The sequence below is a fragment of the Microcebus murinus genome, chromosome 17 (assembly GCF_040939455.1).
Source record: "Microcebus murinus isolate Inina chromosome 17, M.murinus_Inina_mat1.0, whole genome shotgun sequence".
Classification (NCBI taxonomy): Eukaryota; Metazoa; Chordata; class Mammalia; order Primates; family Cheirogaleidae; genus Microcebus; species Microcebus murinus.
In genome coordinates this window covers 49,202,664-49,222,892 of record NC_134120.1, presented here as the reverse complement: position 1 = coordinate 49,222,892, position 20,229 = coordinate 49,202,664, and the positions used below count along the sequence as shown (strand labels likewise).

General features: G+C 49.2%; 1 protein-coding gene across 1 annotated transcript in view; it reads right to left on the bottom strand.

Annotated features, from left to right (window-relative positions):
* The window catches only part of EMILIN2 (elastin microfibril interfacer 2), a 46,641-nt gene that overhangs the window by 10,394 nt on the left and 16,018 nt on the right, over positions 1–20,229 (bottom strand). Inside the window, exons 3-4 of the mRNA XM_012746150.3 lie at positions 12,058–12,233; positions 5,329–7,245 (exon numbers count right to left, since the gene is read on the bottom strand). Coding sequence (XP_012601604.2) covers positions 5,329–7,245; positions 12,058–12,233 — 2,093 coding nt within the window. The remainder of the gene's footprint in view (positions 1–5,328; positions 7,246–12,057; positions 12,234–20,229) is intronic.

The window sequence follows — 20,229 nt, the reverse complement described above, 5'->3', positions numbered from 1 at the left end:
AATGAAATGTCCTGATGAAAAATGACCTGAGACGTGAGCAGAAAGGGGCAGGAGAGGGGAACGTGATGTCCCCGGAGTGTGCTGAGGCCCGACTGCAGCGTCCTGGCAGGCGTCCCTTCTTGGAAGCACAATGTGGGGAAAGAGACTCGCCTGGGCACGGCCACATCCCTCTGGCCACGCATCCTTCTCGCCACCAGCACCCGCCTCCTGGCCCAGCTGGAAGAGGAACCGCAGAGGAACGCCGAGGCTCAGCCTCTGTGCCAACGCCGCTTGGTTCACAGCCCAGGGCGGTCCTGGGTCCCAGCAGGAAGACACCCTCTGCTGGTTGCCCACCACGCCAGACCCTAGAGGCCAGGACACACCCCTGCTTGTGGGGACATCAGTGAGCGTCTACCTACAGCCACACTCTCGAGTGCGGCGAAAGCCAGGTGACTTGGGGAAGAGGAACGGAGGAGGGTGCCGCTGAGACGGAGGACGGCTGCTGCCACCGCCTGTGACAGTGTGAAGCGGGGCCACGTGCATCCGGAGGGCAGGCTAGGTCCGTGGCCTCAATGCGCGGGGGGCAAAGGGCGTAGGAGCCTCCTTTTCACTTGGAGCCTGACTTGTTCGTAGTGATGAGCTCTGGTCAGCAAAAGTGTTTGTACAGGAACGTGTGACTGCTGGGAGGAGAGATTTCTAGGCTTTTTACACTCAGTGCCTGACTGCTAATTTACAAAAGAAGAAAAAGAAAAGAGGGAAAACGCCCTGTGGCCATCTACGGCCTCCCCCACCCCTCTCGCTCTGCGGGGTGGATTCCCGGGCTCTGTCCCTCCTCTGAGGCCAGAGGTTCAGAGCAAGAGAAAGGGAGGAAAGCTCAGCCAGGAGCAGACTAAACACCCACTGCAGGGCACAAAGCTAATAAGTAATACTTATTGAGTGATTACCAACTGCCAGGCACTATACTTGTAAGTGTTAATCCCGTACCAACTTCTTGAGGTAGGTGTCATTATTCCTTTTTGAGGGGAGGGACAGAGTCTTGCTCTGTCGCCCTGGCTAGAGTTCAGCAGCATCACAGCTCACAGCAACCTCAAACTCCTGAGCTCAGGCGATCCTCCAGCCTTGGCCTTCCCAGTGGCTGGGACTACAGGCATGCGCCACCACGCCCAGCTAATTTTTCTATCTTTGGTAGAGACAGGGTGCCGCTCTTGCTTAGGCTGGTCTCCAACTTCTGCTCTCAAGTGATCCTCCTGCCTTGGCCTCCCAAAGTGCTAGGATTACAGGCGTGAGCCACTGCGCCAGCCCATTCTTATTACTTCCAATTTATAGATGAAGAAATGGAGGCGTTAGGTACAAAGATAACTTTCCCAAAGTCACCGAGCTAGCGTAGATGAGCTGCGTTTTCAAACCTGAGAAATAATCGCTTCCGGGCCCCAAATCCTTCAATAGTTTCTCATGGAACTTAAAATTCAAATCCCTCATCATAGCTCTCAAGCCCTGCCTGATCCGGCTCTAGCCTCTCTTCGACCTCACTGCAGATGTCCTCCTGCCTTGCTCATATACTAGGCCAAACTGAAATTCTGAGTTTTTCAAAAGGGCAAACTCATTCCTGCCCCAGGACCTTTGAACATTCCATTCCCGCTGTCAGGAACATTTTCTCACATGGATCTCTGCAGAGCCTCGCCTTATTCACCTCTTTGTGCAAATGGCATCTCCACGGCAGCACCTAAAATAGACCCCTGTCCCCCATTCTCTGTCGCTTTGCTCTGTTTTCACTGACAGCCAACTGAAATCAGGTCTTCAATGTATGGCCGGGCACTGTCTGCCTTCCCCGCTCGAGTGCAAGGTCTGCGAGGGCTGCAAGCGCAGCACCAAGACGTGGCTTGGTAAATAGCTGTGGAACGAATGGATGTGCGGCTGCATGGGTTGGAGTGTTAGGAGAGGGCATCACACCCACCTGACCGAGCTGAAGGAGAGAAAGTGACAGCATGAGACAGTGGTTCTTTGTCTTTTGGAAGTCAGACACCCCTCAGAGTCCTAGGTGGAATCCATGGACCTTTTGTCCAAAAACAATAATAATCAAACATCCCTTTAAACCCCAGGGATGAATATCTGCACTAATGGAAGGACTTGGGTCTATCTGAGCGTCAGCTGAAACGCCTTCTTCCAGCCCCCGGCTGCCTCCGGGACAGTTCAGCCCCCTCAGCAATGCTTCCGAAGAGCAGAACAGGATCCGTGAATGGGCAGTGAACCGAGTAGAAGCACCGAGTGTGTATCCCTGACCCAGCAATGTGGTCAGTGGTCCAAACCTGTCACACATCCTCACCTCTGAACCCCATGGTTATGAAGACCACCATTAATACCCCTTCCTTGCCCGCATGTACGAACCACATCCCCCTTCAGGAGCCAAGCTGCTCCGACCAGCAGAATGAGGCAGAAGTGATGGCACTCCAGCTCTGGGCCCAGCCGCTTTGCTGCCCTTCATGAGCCAGTCGCCGTAAGTCCAACTACTCAAGACCACCAGGCTGTGAGGAAGCCAAGTAGCCACGTGGCGAGAGAGACCATGCGGAGGAGCACCGAGGCACCAGACATTTGACTGAGTCTTCCTGAACCTTCTAGTCAACTGCAAACTGAGTGGGAGAGTCAAGCTGACACCACATACAGCAGAAGAACCGCTACGCCAAGCCCTGCCTGAATTCCTGACCCACAGAATAATGGAAAATAATACATCTTTGTTGTTTTAAGCCACCAAGATTTGTGGTAAGTTGTTGCACGGCAGTAAACAACTGATCCGTTCACACCAAGCCCTCACCAGTAATACCCTCCCATCCTGCTTTCTGAATCCTACCCAGCCCTCAAATCATCAGATCCAGTAACACCTCCTTCTGGAAGTTTCTCCCATCATCTCCCCTCACTCCTCATCCTGCCAGCCTCTGAACACTGCTCAGTAAACACCTACTCAACTTTGAGGGCTCAGGGCAGGGCCCGCTCCCCTTAGAAGCCCTCCCTGACTTCCTCAGTGGCCCGGGTGCTTCTCCTCATGCCCAGTGTGGTCCATGTGCGCCCCATTCCCGTGGCCACCTGTGTGTGCTTGTTTCCCCACCAGACTGTCATGTCACCCACATACCCCACGCACAGCCATTGCCTGCCACATAATAGAGGCCCAATAAGATCTTATGAACTGGAAGTCCAAACCCCTGCGCCCCTCACTGGGCTTTCGCAATCTCATTCGTTCTCTCTGCAGACCTGTGTGTCTCTATCCCACTGTGACCGAAAATGCTTGAGGGTTAGGATCGTGCCTTCTCTTCTCCATGCCCTGCACACAGCCCGGCCACAGTAGGTGCCCAGCAAGTGTTCTGCTGACTTAACTGATGCACGTGCGACTGTCATTGTGATCTTAGCTCCACGTTCCCCAGGGACCTCTGATATTCAGGTTCCCTCTCCCAGACCTGGATGCCATACAAGGACGCGTGAGGACCTCTTGTTTATTTCTGGATCTTTCCAATCAGTGCAATTCTCGAAAGTCCATGCTGTCTACAGTCGCAGCAATGCGTTCAGTCCAAAAGGATAATGTTCTAGAAGCCACGTTCTCTTTAAAGGCATTCACCTCCAGCCCCTACTGCAACAGACAAATGGGAAAGTGTGTACACGGCTTCCCACGCTGCCACACAGTTGCAAATCAACTGGAAATATCTGGTTTAATCTGTTATTACAAAGCACAGCCCAGACAGCATTGTCGCCACAGGGGACAAACCGCTCTATGAACACACACAGGCTTGTGACCTTTACTCGACATTCCAGAGATACAGGAGCTGAGTGGGCCTGGGGAGGAGGGGCGGGTTATAAATAGCGTGGCGCAGCAGGCTGGCCCCTGGTCCCCTTCGGCCGGGTGACTCCTTATCTGCAAGATAAGCACAGGGCTCTGGGGACCCTCCCCAGAGGGTCGGGACCGGCCCAGGCTCTCCTCGGCCAGGCTGGGACTCATCTGCCTGCCGTGCCGTAACCTTCCCCCTCGGGCTTCACGTCTCGGCTGGGACCCATCGCAACATCCCACAGGCTCACGGAGGCTGTGAGGTCTCAGCTCAGGGTGTCGCCCGGAGCTGAGAGCCCAGACGCGGAGGACGGGAGGAAAGGCAGCAAGGACGGGGGTGGTTGGGGTGGTCAGGAAACGGGTCCCTTGTGGGCACAAGGCTGGCCCTCCAAAGCGCCTGTGGACCAGGCCAGTCTGCGCTCAGCTCCGGGAGACGCGAAGGAGCCGTGGGCTGTTCTGGAAGACAACAGTCCTTGGATGCAGCCCGGCCTGGGTTCCAATCCTGCCTCCACCACTTGACACGGTGTGACTTTGGACACACTTTCCCTCTGGAGAACAGCATGCCTTCTCTGTGAGGTTGTGGTGGGCCAAAACGCTGTCCCTGAAGGGACTACCCCAGGCCGGGACGGAAAGTGCTCAGCACACGTGAGCTCCCGCTTCGCTCCTTTCACCCGTCTGCAGTCCGAGAAGGCTGCTCGTTACTGAGGCATCTCAGAGAGAGAACCCAGGTGCAAGAGGAGCTCTGTCCTTCAGGGACTATGTGGTCAGCCCTGAAGGAACAAAAATATTTAACTCTATTGCATATGTTACTCAAAACTATAAAGGGACCATTCACTCATTCATCAGACATCTGCTGCGAGTCTGAGATGTAGCAAGCGCTGCTCTCAGCGCCGCTGATGAGCTTGCTGGATCCAGGCGCTGCAGGTTTTAACAGTTCCCACTTTCATCCACAATCCTGTGCCTCTGGCAATGAATATGACAAAGTCCTGTCCACCGTCACCTAAGCCCTGGATTTGAGGGAATGGGGGTGGCCCTAAGATGGTAACGACAAAGATTATAATGACACAAACAGCGATGCTTGTAGAGAGGTGACCAGATTAGGAGACTCCCCCAGGCAGAAGACGGGACAGCAACACCCACCGGCGCCCCAAGTTGGTATGCCACCAATCTGACCGCAGCGCCAAGCTCACCAACATGATCGTGCCGATCACATTCTACCATCTGCCGCGAAGAACCAGTTTTCCTTTTTCATTTCCAATTTGTTGTGGACTCATACTTTTCTAAAATACACAGATCACATGCTTGAATGCCGAGGTGATGTCAAATTATTTTAAAAGTTCCTAGAAACGTACTCTTGGTGTTAGCATTTATCTCACTGCTACCCAGCACCCAACGAGTCACAAACTGACACCTATCTATGGACCATGCTTTGGGTAGCACTGATGGAATTTAGTTAATGCCACAAACTGTCCAAAATCTAGTATAACACTGTCACGTGCTGCAAATACATAAAAGAAATGGAATTGTAAGTTTCAACTTACTTGCTGATGGTTGAAATTTGACCAGATCTTGCAAGTCAGTAGAAATCTGGAAAACGTGGCTATAGAACTGCTGGACTGAATTCTTCAGGCCAGAAATGTCTCTGGCGTGCGCCCTGAGCGTCCCGTTCATCTGCCGGACACAGGTCCACAGGCTGCTGACGTGCCTGCCGAGTCCCTCCTTGATCCTCTCGAGACTTCCCGAGATGGCGCCCAGCTTGCCGCAGGTTTGCTCCACGTGAGACACCCTGCCCTCCACCACGGAGATGTCCCTCTGCGCCCCGTGCATGTTCTCTTTGCACGCGTCCAGCTCCGAGAGGACCTGGCCCTGGAAGCTGTGCCACCTCTCCTCCAGCCGGCCGCAGCAATGAGCCATCGGGTCCTGGGGGGCCGGGGGGGTCTCCGCTGTCCTTTCTTGCTCACCCACCTTCGTGAACCCCCCCAACCCAGCGTTTTCACCTGCCCTGCAATTGCTCATTTCGTTCCGAAGGTAAGTCACATTGTTTTCGGTGTGGTTTAGCTGAGAATAAAGAAAACTAAAGTCCTGTTGGAGCTTCTGGATGCTCCGTTCGGTTTCTTGAAACTTCCTATGCATCGTGTCGTTGAGAGATTTCCAAAGGCGCCAGCTGTCCCGCGCTGTGGGGCCTTCCCCGCTTGGCGAAGCACCTTCCCTCCCGTGAGGCTGGACGTTCCGCACGCAGATATCCTCCACGACTTGAACTTTGTCCTTCAGGCGGTTTAATTCCAGCACGACCTGTTCATTCGCCGCCCCGGGCGCGCCTGGCAGGGCTGGCCCCGGGGGCGTGAATCCCGCGTCAGTGCCGTTGGCCACCTGTAGGAGAACGCTCCCCAGACGGCCTTCCAGAGACTGTATTTTCTGATCGACAAGGTGCTTCAAGTCATCCACCTCCCCACTGATGGTCCCCCGAAGGGTTTCCTCGATGTAGAAGCAGTGCTCTTCCGCGTTCTTCTCTGTCACATTGATCCTCGCATCGAGTTCGTTCCATCTGGCGTCAAAGTCCACCTCTGGCTCTGGAACCGCGAGGCGGTCAAACTCGTTGTCCAGCCGTCCATTCAGCATCCTGGTGGCCTCGGCGACTCTCTCAATTTTCTGGTCTAGCGTCTTGATCTGTTGACCGAAGTCACCATTCTTTTTGCTGTCGCAGCAGTTTGGCTGCGCTGAAGGCTCCCGGATCTGGGCTCGGAGGTCGTTTATCTCCTTCCTCAGACTCGTCTCCTTCTCCCCAATCAGCTCTACGACTCCCAGGTAGCTGCTGCCGTAGTCGTCACACTGCTGCTGGAGCCCGAGCAGCTTGTACTCGCACGAGTTCTTCAGGTCGGCCAGCTTCCTGTCCATGCCCTCCATGAGCTCCTCCCGCAGGGCGTCCATCCTACTGTCCACGTAGGCCTGGTACAGCTCGCCGGGGGTCATGGTCACGGTGGGGCCCTGCGCAGCCTCCTGGAGCTGCCGGAGCTGCCCCTCGTAGCCCTTCACTTTCCCGTCCAGCTCTTCCAGCTTGTCGCTCTTGTTCTTCAGAGTGTCTTTGACTTCAGCCAACTCGGACTTGATGTCCTTCATGCCAGATTCTTTACCATGAAGGACGCCAGGATGCTGGACTGTTTCTCTGTCTCCACCGGTGGCAACATCAGGCTGGGGGTGCGGGCTGCCAAGCCACGATGGCCGCATTTTACTGGCATCGTCCTGAGTGGCATGTTTGAGGTTTTCATTCACTCCAGCAAGGGAGGACTGGAGGTCAAGAACCGTCCTTGTGAGTCGGAGAACCTTCTCCTCGAGCACCTGGATTTTCTTTTCCTGAAGTTCTTGGGGCCCCTGTTTTGGATCTACCACCTGGCTTGGTTCTGTTGCAGTTGGGGACAAAGTCTTCCTGGGCTCTGAGGCTTGGCTTGGTTCGTTATTGTCTGTAATAAAGAAAAGGTTGGATGTGAATTAAGATTTTCTAACTTTAGCCAGTTTCTGCAAAGACAATAAACGGGGTACCTACAGAATACACTTAAACCTTCACCTCCAGCCATCTATCTAACTGTAGGTAATTACTGTGGTGGTGGAAAACAATATGGGCTTTAGAGTTAACTACACCCCTACTGCCATTCTGGCTCTTTTTTTTTTTTTTTTTTTTTGAGACAGAGTCTTGCTTTGTTGCCCAGGCTAGAGTGAGTGCTGTGGCATCAGCCTAGCTCACAGCAACCTCAAACTCCTGGGCTCAAGCAATCCTCCTGCCTCAGCCTCCCAAGTAGCTGGGACTACAGGCATGCGCCACCATGCCCAGCTAATTTATATATATATATATATATATATATATATATATATATATATATATATATATATATATATAGTTGGCCAATTAATTTCTTTCTATTTATAGTAGAGATGGGATCTCGCTCTTGCTCAGGCTGGTTTTGAACTCCCGACCTTGAGCAATCTGCCAACCTTGGCCTCCCAGAGTGCTCGGATTACAGGCGTGAGCCACTGTGCCCGGCCTGGCTCTTTTTATTTACTGTTAGCCCTCGAGCAAGTTCATTAACATCTGTGAGCAATAATCCCCTCATCTATAAAGTACAATCTCTCCTAGAGCTGTTAAAAGAATATACATCGCCAGGTGCGATGGCTCAGGCCTATAATCCAGCCTCCACTCTGGGAGGCTGAGGCAGGAGGATTGCTTGAGCCCAGGAGTGAGAGGTTGCTGTGAGCTATGATGATGCCACTGCACTCTGGCTAGATAGAGCAAAACTGTCTCAAAAATCAAAAACAAAAACCATACATAAGCACTTAACAAATAACCAGTGGTCCCTTTCACCCTAAAGGGAACTATTCATCATCCACTTTATCATATGAACACTTCATTCCCACATTAGTGAACTGCAACCACACCCCAAGGGTTGACTACATGGTGTAAAACCACAAGAAGCCACTTTAGCAAGATCCACCCATTAGCTGTTGGATGATGATATCATATGATATCACATCATCTGAAATTGTCCTCAAAGCAAGCCTGAATGTTTTCTCTTTTACTTTTATTAGCATCCCTATGCTAGAAGAGTCTCTTGGACATTGTTTAGCCTTGTTATGCACTTGGAGAACTAAAAAGCAAAGAGAAATAAAGCAACTATTCTATTAGTGTTTCCTACCAATAGAGCCATCTGGCCGTTATATAGTAACATTCACTAAGTCCAAGAAAGGAAACATTGAAAGTTGGCTGGTTGTGGTGGCACATGCCTATAGCTCCAACTAGTTGGGAGGATCACTCGAGCCCAGGAGTTCAAGGCCAGTCTGGGGGATAACATAGTGAGACCCCTTCTCTTAAAAATGAAGAAGAAGAATACAGACATTGAATTACTGAATTGTGAATAATCCTATTTTTAGAAAATGTCCCCAAGGAAACCATCCAAAAGAAGAAAAATTATTATAACAATGGTAATTATAAGTCACAAAATGAAAATAAACTGATAGATATAGAGATAGATAAACAAAAGGAGACTGTCAAAACCTGCAGCAATAGGAGGATAAGAAACAAACTATGCCCCTGAATGCAGGAAGACAAGGAACAATGGAAGGCACTAATGTGGTAACTACAGTGAGATATATCATGCAAAGCAGAAAAAGTCAAACACAACATAAATCACAATTAAATAAAATGTATTAATGTACTACAATGAAAAACACTGAAAGTAAATTTAGAATGTTGTAGATATTTGAATTTAATGGTCATTGTTTTTTCTGCCTCTAAACTTTTGCACAAGATCCTAACAGCAGCAATTATTAATTAAAATTAAGGTAGTGGTAAAATCAAGACTGAAATTCAGATGTCCAAACTCCCAAGCATCTTTTTTCCTACAAAGAACTATAAAGAACACCTTATTTTCCATACTGGAAAATTTTACTCTCTAAGACACTAAAATAAGAAAACAAGTTATTGAATCATATGTAACTGAAATGCTATTCTGGACAAAGGAAATGAAAACAAAAGGCAGGAGAATGGGGGGGGGGTGGAGATCAAGAATATAAGGAAATGTTTCTCTCAAATACCACTGGTGATTGTACAAATTGCTACAACTTTTTCCAAAGATAATTTGGAAATATGTATCAAAATACTCAGAATCCTTTTAATGATACAATTACACTTCTAGAAATTTAATCTAGTAAACAATCAGGAATGAGTACAACATTTAACAGGAAAAGATGCTCATTCACATATTATCTATTACAGTAAAAAATTACAAACAACCTAAGTGACCAACAATTGAGTTCAAACAATCACATTTTCTGAAGCCATTAAGTGATACTGTAGAATATTTAATGACAGGGAAGGTTGTTGATTATAGATTAAGTAAAAAGTTCCAAAAATAGTATGTTCTTTATAATGATAGTAGATTGAGAATAAGCGTTCCTTTCCCTCCCTCCTAAAATCCCACTAAAATAGGGGAAGGGGGAAAGGAGGGAGACCACAAAACACACTCAAGTCACACATAAAAAAAAATTGGAAATCAGAATGGCTTTGGACTTCTTAACAGCCATATTGGAAGCTAGAGGGAAACTGAACAATTGTTTTCAAAAATCTGAAGGAAATAATTTCCAACCTAGAATTCTGAAGCTAGAGTAAAAATATTTTCAGATTATAAAGTATCAAAGAGTTTACTTTCCTTGCAATCTTCACTTGGAACTATCAGAAGGTGTACTCAAGAAAAACAAGAGAATAAACCTAGACAAAGTGAGCAGCAGACACAGGAAACAAGGACTCTAGTAGGAAAAGGCAAGTTAAAATCCCAGGTAACGAAAGAAAAAGAAGATGGCCAGTCCAGGTGGGGCAAGTGAGAAAGTTTAGGGAGATTTCTTCAAGAAGATGAAACTGGCGTGTCTGGACATGAGGGGATATTTAAATAACCGGAGATAAGGCTGAAATAGGGATAACAAAATAGAAAACCTAGCAAAGGAAAAACATAAGACAGTTATTAACTCTAAGGAATCAAACAGCTGTGTAGGAAAGAAAACCTATTCATAGTACACTACATGGCTCAGCTGTAAATATTATCTACAAAATTACTACAATGTAAACATTGAATATTGAATAAATAAGAATATGATCTAACTGTATATAAAGGATGGGGGTATAGGGAAGTGTATTGTGGAGTGGGTAAAAGGGAGTTAAAGCCTCACCTTCCATCATGAGAAGCCAGGAGATGTAAGATAAGTTCCAAAAGACTCATACGAAGAGTTTAAAGCACTTCTGGGAAGGGAAAGTGTGTGGGGGAGGGGGTGGGGATCATTTTTCCTGTTAGTCCTTATTAAAGCTATTCAACTTTACATATATGTTTAAACTTTGATAAAATGAAAACTAAAACTATTACGATCCACCAGCCCCACCCCCCTTCACAGTACCCGTCATGATTTACTGCAATGACTGTCTAATGCTTATCTTCCATGAGTTGGGGATTGTGTCTGCCTTGTTTTCTACTTATCCTAGGTCCCTAGTGTAGAGCCTGCCAGATACAGAAACTCAATAAATATTTGTGGGATGAATGAATGAATTTTTCTTTAACAAAATGTATATGCAGATAGCAGGAAAAGAGGAATGTTCTATAACAAAATGTTAACATTAGTTCTCATTTGGAGGTGAAATTACATGTCCTTAAACATTTTTCCTATATTTTAGAAACACTCTTTAATTGATATAGATTAATTTTCTAACTAAATCTATCTTAGGGATAATGTTGGGAAATACTATCAGCTTTAATATTGAACACACTTCATGGGAAAACGTGATCATTTAAAGGTGACTTAGGCCGGGCGCTGTGGCTCACGCCTGTAATCCTAGCTCTTGGGAGGCCGAGGCGGGCGGATTGCTCAAGGTCAGGAGTCCGAAACCAGCCTGAGCAAGAGCGAGACCCCGTCTCTACTATAAATAGAAAGAAATTAATTGGCCAACTGATATATATATAAAAAATTAGCCGGGCATGGTGGCGCATGCCTGTAGTCCCAGCTACCCGGGAGGCTGAGGCAGAAGGATCACTGGAGCCCAGGAGTTTGAGGTTGCTGTGAGCTAGGCTGACGCCACGGCACTCACTCTAGCCTAGGCAACAAAGCGAGACTCTGTCTCAAAAAAAAAAAAAAAAAAAAAAAGGTGACTTAAACACTTAATTTTGTAAGAAAACCCAGGCTGCATATATTGTGACTCAACTCAAAAAGATGATGACATAGAGCAAAATGCCAAAAAGTTTTTATCCATAAAAGTCATTGTCTTACACCTAAAAGCAAAGGTGAACTACAGGGGAAATTCTAACTTGGGGGTTAGCTTTGCAAATATCTCATCCTGAACAGAATGAGAATGATTCTATTTATCTATTTTAACAGAAAACAATTGTAACTCCTTGAAATTCAGATTTATGGGGCTAAGTAAAAACCAGAGCATCATCACATTTGAATCCCTTTGTATCTGTGCCCCCAAGTTACACAAGGCTGAACCCCTCAGCATTTCATTCTTAGATTTTGAAGGCACTGGCCCTAACAAAACAACTGACTTGCAAGAAAGTTTGTCTACCGATCACTTCTGCTCCTGCAAATAAATCTGTCCGCCACATTCATCTACTGCAGGTGTCTATGTGTGTTATTTGAAGAACCTGGAAAGCCCACCATTGTAAACCGTAAACCCCACTGTTGAAGGAGCGCTGGGAATGTTAAAGGTGGCCACGAGTATCAGCAGAGCTCAAGTAAGTTACCTGTGGCTTTCTTCATGCTGTTTCGCGGCCGAGCGGGCGTGGGGCGGGGGGTCCTCACGGGGTCTCTGGGACCTTCTTGGCAGTCTGCCCCTCTAAAGCCAGGGCAGCACCTCCATTCCAGCTGGGTCACCGTCTTGTACCGAGTGACGTACCTGGGTCTGAAGTTCACTCTGTACCTGTGGGTGGAAGGGAAGGCATCTCTATTAGCTGCTGCTCCCAGCACCTCCCGGGGTTGGACCCAAATAAAGAGGGCCCAGGGCACACAGGGCCTGCCCGCGCTCTCCGGGGTGACCTGGAGGGGTCGCCAGTCTCCTCCATCCGGCTCTGGCTCCGGGGTTCAGGGGCTCCCTGCATCTCCCCACATGCCCCCGCGCCCTCCACAGCAGGGGAGGGGACAACTGAGATGATCTCCACCCACAGTTCCAGAGATTGATGTGGACACTTTGCAGCCCCCAAACTGAGTTTTTGTTTCACCAGCAAACCTCTGTTCTACAATTCACAGCTTTGTGGGGATCTTTTCAGGTGTAACTCAGAGTTGTTTTGCTTCGTGTTTTAAAGAAAGTCCCCTCGCACCCTTGTCTCCCATGATATCCCTGTATCCTCCTCTGCGCCTTCCCTGATGCTAGCAAAGGCAGTGGACCATGAGCCTCTGGACGCGGCACCCCACACTATCCACGTTCAGACCTTTTTACAAAGACGCCCTGGTCCATGCTGCCGATGACAGGCATCGGCAAGCAGAACTGTGCAAAGTGCGTGTTCGCTGCCGCGCTGGGATGGCACAGAGGGACCAGCGAGGCTGCGCCTGCGCTACGGCAGACAGCGACAGCCCAGTACCCCGGGTGCTCGAGAGGGACAGAGCCAGGTGCTGAGCTCCGCAGGTGCCCTGGCTCACAGCACAGACGAAAGCTATGGCCACACAGGATGGGTCCTCCTTGATTTACCCCAAATTCCATCTTCTGGCTTGGAACCACCGCACCCTTGAACCTCTTCACTTTCTCTGGTTTCTTACACCAGCGCTAGCAGCTGGCCTTGTTTGGGGACCAACTCCCAGAAAGAAACAGGCTTTGAGTCACTTCCTCGGGGCTGCGTGTGCCGCTCAGGGGGAGCTGGGACCACCAGCTGCAGGGAGGGCTCAGCCGGCCCAGCAGCTCCAGCCCAGCAAGCTGCAAATCACTAAACACGATGAACCTCTGACGTTTTTGATGATCAAATCCATGACAGTTAAATCCAGGGTGTCAGGATCCCTTCTGTGGGCAGGCGAAGTGTCATCCCAAGAGACCTGCAGCCTCCTTCTGCGGTCCCTGTTCACTGCGGTCCCTGTTCACTGCGGTCCCTGTTCACTGCGGTCCCTGTTCGCTGTGGTCTTTCAGGGCAGCACTTCTCCCCCTGGGTGACAGTCACCCAGGGAATGTGAAAAAATCCCATGCCCGGGTCTCACCCTCAAAGGTTCAGATTTAATGGGTTTGGTAGCCCCAAGGGGAGGCCTTTTGCAAGGAAAACTGAAGAGAAAGCCCAATAAGTAAATGAAAAAGGGCAGCTAGGGGTGATGGAGGGGTGCCAAGGCCTCTCTTCAGGCCCTTCACTCTCTCATTCCCACCCCTGTCGAGGCCCCACTATTTATATCTTCCCCTTCGCAAGTGAGAAAATAGAGACTCACAGGGGCTGAGTGACTTGTCCAAGTTCAAACCGACAGGAAGTGGCAGGGCTGGGATTGGAACCCACACGGCCCTCCCAGCACGCGGAGGCAGCGGTCCTCTCTGGCAACTGCCCCGGATTTGGGGAAGTGGCCCTGCCCAGAGATGTTCCAGAAGGCTCTAAAGGCTGGGCAAGAAGGCAGTCGGCCCCCCACCTGGCAAACTCACACCCCAGCACCTCTCTCACCCAGGCACACACCGGCCCCGGGTCCCCCCACCCCACCTCCCAGAAGAATCCTCTGTGTGGTCCACGAAAATGCCAAAAAGAGAATAATGCCACTCCATTGTTTTGCATACTCATGTAGAGCATAATGCTAGAAAAATGTGTAATCTCAGAAAAACTGTTCCTCTGAGCATTTAAGCCTGAATGCAAAAATGTGTTTGGTCTTGGCTGGGTTTTGTTCATCTGCCAGTGGACGGCCTGTGGGGAACCGTCTCGGGTGAGGCCGAGCCGGGGACCAGGAAGCAAACGCGGGCTCGTGTGCCCTGGCACAGGAAAGACCCCAGCCGGCCGTTCGCGTGGCCGGGCTGTGAGGAAGGCCTTGCTCTGCCAACACACTCGGTTCTTTTCTTTAAAGGCGGCTGCTGCCGTGGAGCCCGCGCCCAGCTTAGGGAAGGTCGCTGGAGCTCTGGCCGCCCCGGCCCCACCCGCTCGGTGACAGTCCCGTCCGCAGGGCTCAGGTGGACGGTGTTCCCGACACGTTTTCAACTCTAGTGGGGAAGAGGCCTTCCTGGTGGGCAGCGACAGCTGGAAAGGATCAGGTGGCCTCTTCCAGCTGTGGGAAAGCTCACGAAGGGACATCTCCGTGCACCTCGGTGACCAGAGGTGGCTGTGGGTGCCGCTAGGTGGCCCTAGGGTTCAGTGCAGGGCTTGGGCGGGAAGACACAGGGCTTATCCAGCCCCACAGCTCTACTGGGATTTTCCCAGCAGAAAGCAGGTTCCTGCCGACAGGGCGGCAAGCCAGAAGGTTCTCAGGGAGCATTCCTGAGCCTCCCCGTCCATCACCCAAGGCCCCTGGGAGAACGTGCTGGCCAGCAAGTGAGCTTTTTAAAAATGTCAAGGCCTTCTAATTTAATTGGTGGGTTGGGGGTACCCATACTTTTCAAAACCTCCCCAAGTACTTGTCAAGCGCAGCCGGAGTGGAGAAGCCCCAGACCCAGGTCCACCCCCTCCCTCCGGGGAATCCACCCGCCCTCCGCCTGGGGTCTGAGGGCCTGAAGGGACAGCGGGGGCTGCGGAGCTGAGCCAGGCAGCTCAAGTGTCCCTGTGGCCCCTGGGCTGTGAGCACACTGGTCATGCTCCCTGGATACCTACCCCAGCGTGGGCCACCAAGCCCAGGGACAGTCAAGGCGCCCTGGGCAGAGCCACAGGGACAGACTCAGGCTGCAGCCTTGGCTCCTGCTCCCAGGCTGGGCTTGGGCCCATGACAGCATCCTGTCCCTTGGGGAGCCTGTCCACAGCTGCCCTGAGCCCACCACTCTGCCACCTCGCCCCTGCGAGCTCTCGTCCTCTCCCCGCAACTCTCCTTTTCCCTCCTCTTCCTCAGAAGCCTTTCTTGAAGGTGAAACAGGGTTCACCATCCTCATGAGTTCGGCCACCATGGTGAGGCACCGGAGATTCTAATGAGAAGGAAAGTGCCAAGAAAAGGTCCAGAAAAGTCGCATCAGAGTTCCGGGACCATGGGACTGGAGGTGTCCCTGCTAAGACAGAATGTGATGGAATGACTGTACCCCCCCCCAACATCTCCCCACTAACACTCCTTCCTACAGACGGAGCCAAGGCCTCTCTCCTAACACGCTTCAGTTCACACTGTGCCTATTCAGGGTTCGTCTTCCCTGCCGGACCCTAAGCCTGTTTAGGGCGGGATTCCTGTTGGTTTTGGTCACTTCAACATCCCATTTTCTTGATTAATAGATTTTATTTCTCAGAGCACTTTTAGGTTCACAGCCAACTGAGTAGAAGGTGCAGAGATTTCCCACACGCCCCCTGCCCACACACACGCAGCCTCCCTGATATCAAAACCTCATACACAGATCCACTTATCACAGCTGATGAACCCACATTGACACGCCATAGTCACCAGAGTCTGCACTTTACACTAGGGTCACTCTTAGTGTTGTACATTCTGTGTGTTTGGAAAAATGGATAATGCCATGATGTGTCCACCATTACAGCACCTTACAAAGTATGCTCACTGCCCTAAAAGTGTGCCCTGCTGTTCATCCTCCTCCCCACACCCCCTGCCAACCACTACTGTCTCCACAGTTTTGCCTTTTCCAGAATGTCATGGAATTGGAATCATATAATATGCAGCCTTTTCAGATTGGCTTCCTTCACATAGTAACATGCATTTAAGTTCCTTCCATATTTTTTCACGGTTTGATGACTCATTTCTCTTTAGTGCTGAATCATATTCCATCATCTGGAACATCCCCATTTTTAAACATTGTATCTGCCCTATTGTAGGTGCTCAATTATTAATCATTAATTAAATCAGTAACTGGTTAACAAACAATTAATTAATGGTACCAGCTCTACTTGCGCCAAGGTTTTAGGGAATCTGATTGTCCATTTATAAACCCCAGAGTTATCCTTGGTCTAACTCAACAGAGGTGGATTCCTGAGTCTTCGAAGAACCAAACCAAGGTCCAGAATCCTCAGGTCACGGTGACCTGGAGCCATGCTGTCCAACGAGGTAGCCATTAGCCACATGTGGCTACTTAAATTTACACTAATAATATAGAACATTTCGTTCTTCAGTCATGGTAGCCACATTTCAAGTACCTACTAGCTGCAGGTGACAGTGGCTGCAATAGTGGACAAATGAACATCTCCATAATCGCAGGAAATCCTGTCGGAGAGGCCGAGGTAGAGATTAATGAGATTGTCAGAGAAATCAGCAACGGGCACACAGCTGTTCACCTCTTGATTTCTAACCCACACTAACCGTCTTCTCTTCCTCTTCCCACATCCCTTCTAGAACTACCAGCAGAAAATAACCCCACCTCCCAGCCAAGGGATCATCTAGGCAGCTGTTCCACAAGGTGAGGCTCTTTGCTCTGCATTTAGCATTTACCTGTATTTTATTTCGACACAGGCTCCTAAAATGCTACACCAATCAAAAGCCCAGTGCTCCCTGGGACACTCAGTCAGCAGGGATTTCCCCCAAGAACAGACTTTCTAGTAAACTCCTCTCCTTCCAGTCCCTGGCCTGCCCCAGAAAGCCCAGGGCCAACTCTCCCTGCTTCACTCTGCGTGTGTGGAAACAGCACTGACTGGAAGGGAACTGAGAGGAGAAGAAACCAGAAAGAAGAGGTACTTCCCCAAGGACAGAAAGTATCCTAGCTAGACCTGGAGAAAGAACCGGCTACCCACAGAGAAGGAAAATTAGCCTGTGAAGGCAAGAAGTCATTTCAAAGAGATTCAGAATTCTCACATGGCGCAGACACGGCCCTAAGTTTCCATGGAGCAGCAGTTCATTCAGCCACAGTAACTTTATTTTTGTTTGTTTGAGACAGAGTCTCTCTCTGTCACCCAAATAGAGTGCAGTGGCATCATCATAGCTCACAGCAACCTCCAATTCCTGGGCTCAAGAGATCCTCCTGCCTCAGCCTCCCAAGTAGCGGGACTATGGGTGCACACCATCACGCCCGGCTAATTTTTTCTAATTTTAGTAGAGACGGGATCTCTGGCTGGTCTTCAACTCCTGAGCTTAAGGGATCCTCCCACCCTCAGCCTCCCAGAGTGCTAGGATTACAGGCGTGAGCCACCGCGCTTGGCCAGTAATTCACCTTTTTAAAAACTGTGGTAAAATACATATAAAATTTAGCATCCCAATCATTTTTAGAGGTATAGGTCTGTGACATTAAGCACATTCACACTGTCGTGCAACCATCGCCACCTCCATATCTGAACTTTTTCATCTTCCCAAACTCTGTGTCCATTAAACAACTAACTCCCCATACCCCTTCCCCCTGCGCCTGGCAACCACCACTGTACTTTCTATGAATTTCGTAACTCTGTACCCCATATAGGTGGACTCATAGAGTATTTGTCCCATTGTGACTTATTTCACTTCAAATAAGGTCCTCAAGGTTCAGCCACATGGTACGCGTGTCAGCATTTCTTTCCTTTTTACACAGTAACTCACTTCTACAAGGCTGGTCTCAGTGTTCTAATTTAAGAATTTTTAAGACAGTAGACTACTTGTGAGTTTCTAGGAACTACTTGTGACATTTTTGTTTGCTTTGTTAAGGTTTGTTGTTTTTTTCTCTCTGTCAACGAATAAAAAATGAGATTTTTAAGTTTATTGTCACTTTGCCAAAAGTAAACAGTCAGGCAGTAGAGGCTATCAAGTTTGAAACCACAAGTGACTTTAGAAGTATACTGAAGTAGTTCTGCCCCAGTGGAAGAAACGCTTTCCATGCGAATCCAGTTTGTCTCACTGATAATCAAAAACTGGCCATTCGAAGCCCAGTGCATCTACAAAGATGGTCTCTGCAATATTAGGAGGTGCACTCTGACCTCTGAGGTTCCCTCCAATGCCAACATTACACAGCCTGAAAAAGTCTCTCCGCTCAAGATAAAATGAAGGAACCAAAGGTCCCTCTTGCAGGGGGAAAAAAAAAATCAGAATTTTCATCTTATTTTTTTCTGCTACATTACACATTTTTAACTAGATCTCTACATAAAGAAGTTAATAACATGAGAGTAAGGAAATGTGAAATATTTCACTTGGCTTTTTAGGAAAATTCACCTAAATTTTAAAAGCCTGAATGCTTGGGTAAATATATTTCAGAAATAGAAAATGTTTCCAGTGAATCTTAGAGACTGATGAACCGTGATTAAAATCAGATTCCAATATAGCTTTACACATTTAAAAAAAAATAACAGATCCTAGACCAAAGCAAAGTGTTCAAAATGAAAATATACTTATAGGAGACTGTCTGTTTCCCAGTACAAAGGATATGTTTGCTGGAGAAACCACAATTATAAGCTGCTTGTTTTTCCTTTCCTCCTGAATTTCCTTATGCACTTAAAGAGTGGCAAATTAGGTTTCAAAACCTAAAATCACTTTTCAGTATTTTGCCCTCTTCAGAGTACAATGAGTAGCTATCTTCCCCACAATTTATCACCCCCCTTATCCCCGAAGAAATAATAATTCTACAGTCCTAAAGAAAGGTGGTTAAAGAAAACCACAGCAGCTCAGCTTTGAGGCTTAGTCCCAACTTGGCTGCAGCAGATAGTGAAGTTGTTATTCTTAGATTGACTAGAAGAGCGGTACCTTGCTTCTGAGCAAACTTGCATGGCTAAAAATGACATCATCTCCGAGTACAAGCTGCATCCAGCCCCATGAAATCCAGCTGACACGTGTGTTCCAGGGAGAGCACAGTCTCAGCTTCCACCTCCCCACTCTGAGAGACATGTCACAGAACCAAGGCACTGCCCTAACCGCGGGGGCAGGGGAGTGGTGGGGCAGCCCCGGCCTGAGCTCACTGGGGCGGCTGAACAAGAGCTGGTGGAGGCCCACGTCCTCCTAAAGAATCGTTTAGGGAGGGCCACCACCTCTGCGAGCTGTTCCGCCCAAATACATGCTCTGCTAGTCCATTTCTCAAGCTGACATCATGCGTCCTCATTCCTGGACTGAGAATCGCAGAACTCTGGTCTCCCGATCACTCCCCACCGCACTCATCCTCGGCGTCCCCACAGTGTGGCCCAGGGAACATCTGCCGGCCCAGGCCATGAGCTGGCCACTCACCACAAACACGACTCTGCCTCCATGATTTTGTAACCAGACCTTTCTGTTGGGCTGCTGAACAACTCTATTTTGATTATTTCCTTTCCTTTTTAATTGCCTAAGTTCTCCTTACAAAAGTCACAATAACTCCGAGATCCTGTTTCCTGCGTTTCCCTGGACATGGCCCTTCTCTGGCGCGTAGCACCAGCCCCTCCCTCTTCAAGGTCACCCTGGGCTCTCTCTCCTTCCCGTACCTCCTGGCCACTCTCGCGCTTGTAACTACCCACCGCTGCTCTCAGTCTTGCTTTTAGACTCTGTACCAAGAGAAGGGACCACGACATCCCCCCTGGCATCAATTTCAGACCTGTGGGGGAAGCCCAGGGATGCTGACAGTCCCTTTAAACAGGCCACACCTGTAACCCGGTGCTAGTCACCTGGAAGCATCGGAAATCCCAAGGCGACAGGAGTTTCTGTGCAGAATATGCAACTATTTTCTTCCTTTGGGCTAATTCATTCTCAGTTTAAAAAAAAAAAATAATCTGGGAATTGAAAACACAGGAAACATTTGTGTTTCTTTTCTAATTTATGGCCACATGGGGGAAGAAAAGGACCAAAACACTATAACCAAGTGTCAGATTTCTTACACAGCCCAGACTAACACAGCACTGCTAAGTGTTTTTTAAATTCGCATGTCTCACAATGAGGTGGAGGTGTTTTCATCCGCCTGTGCTCTGCCCAGA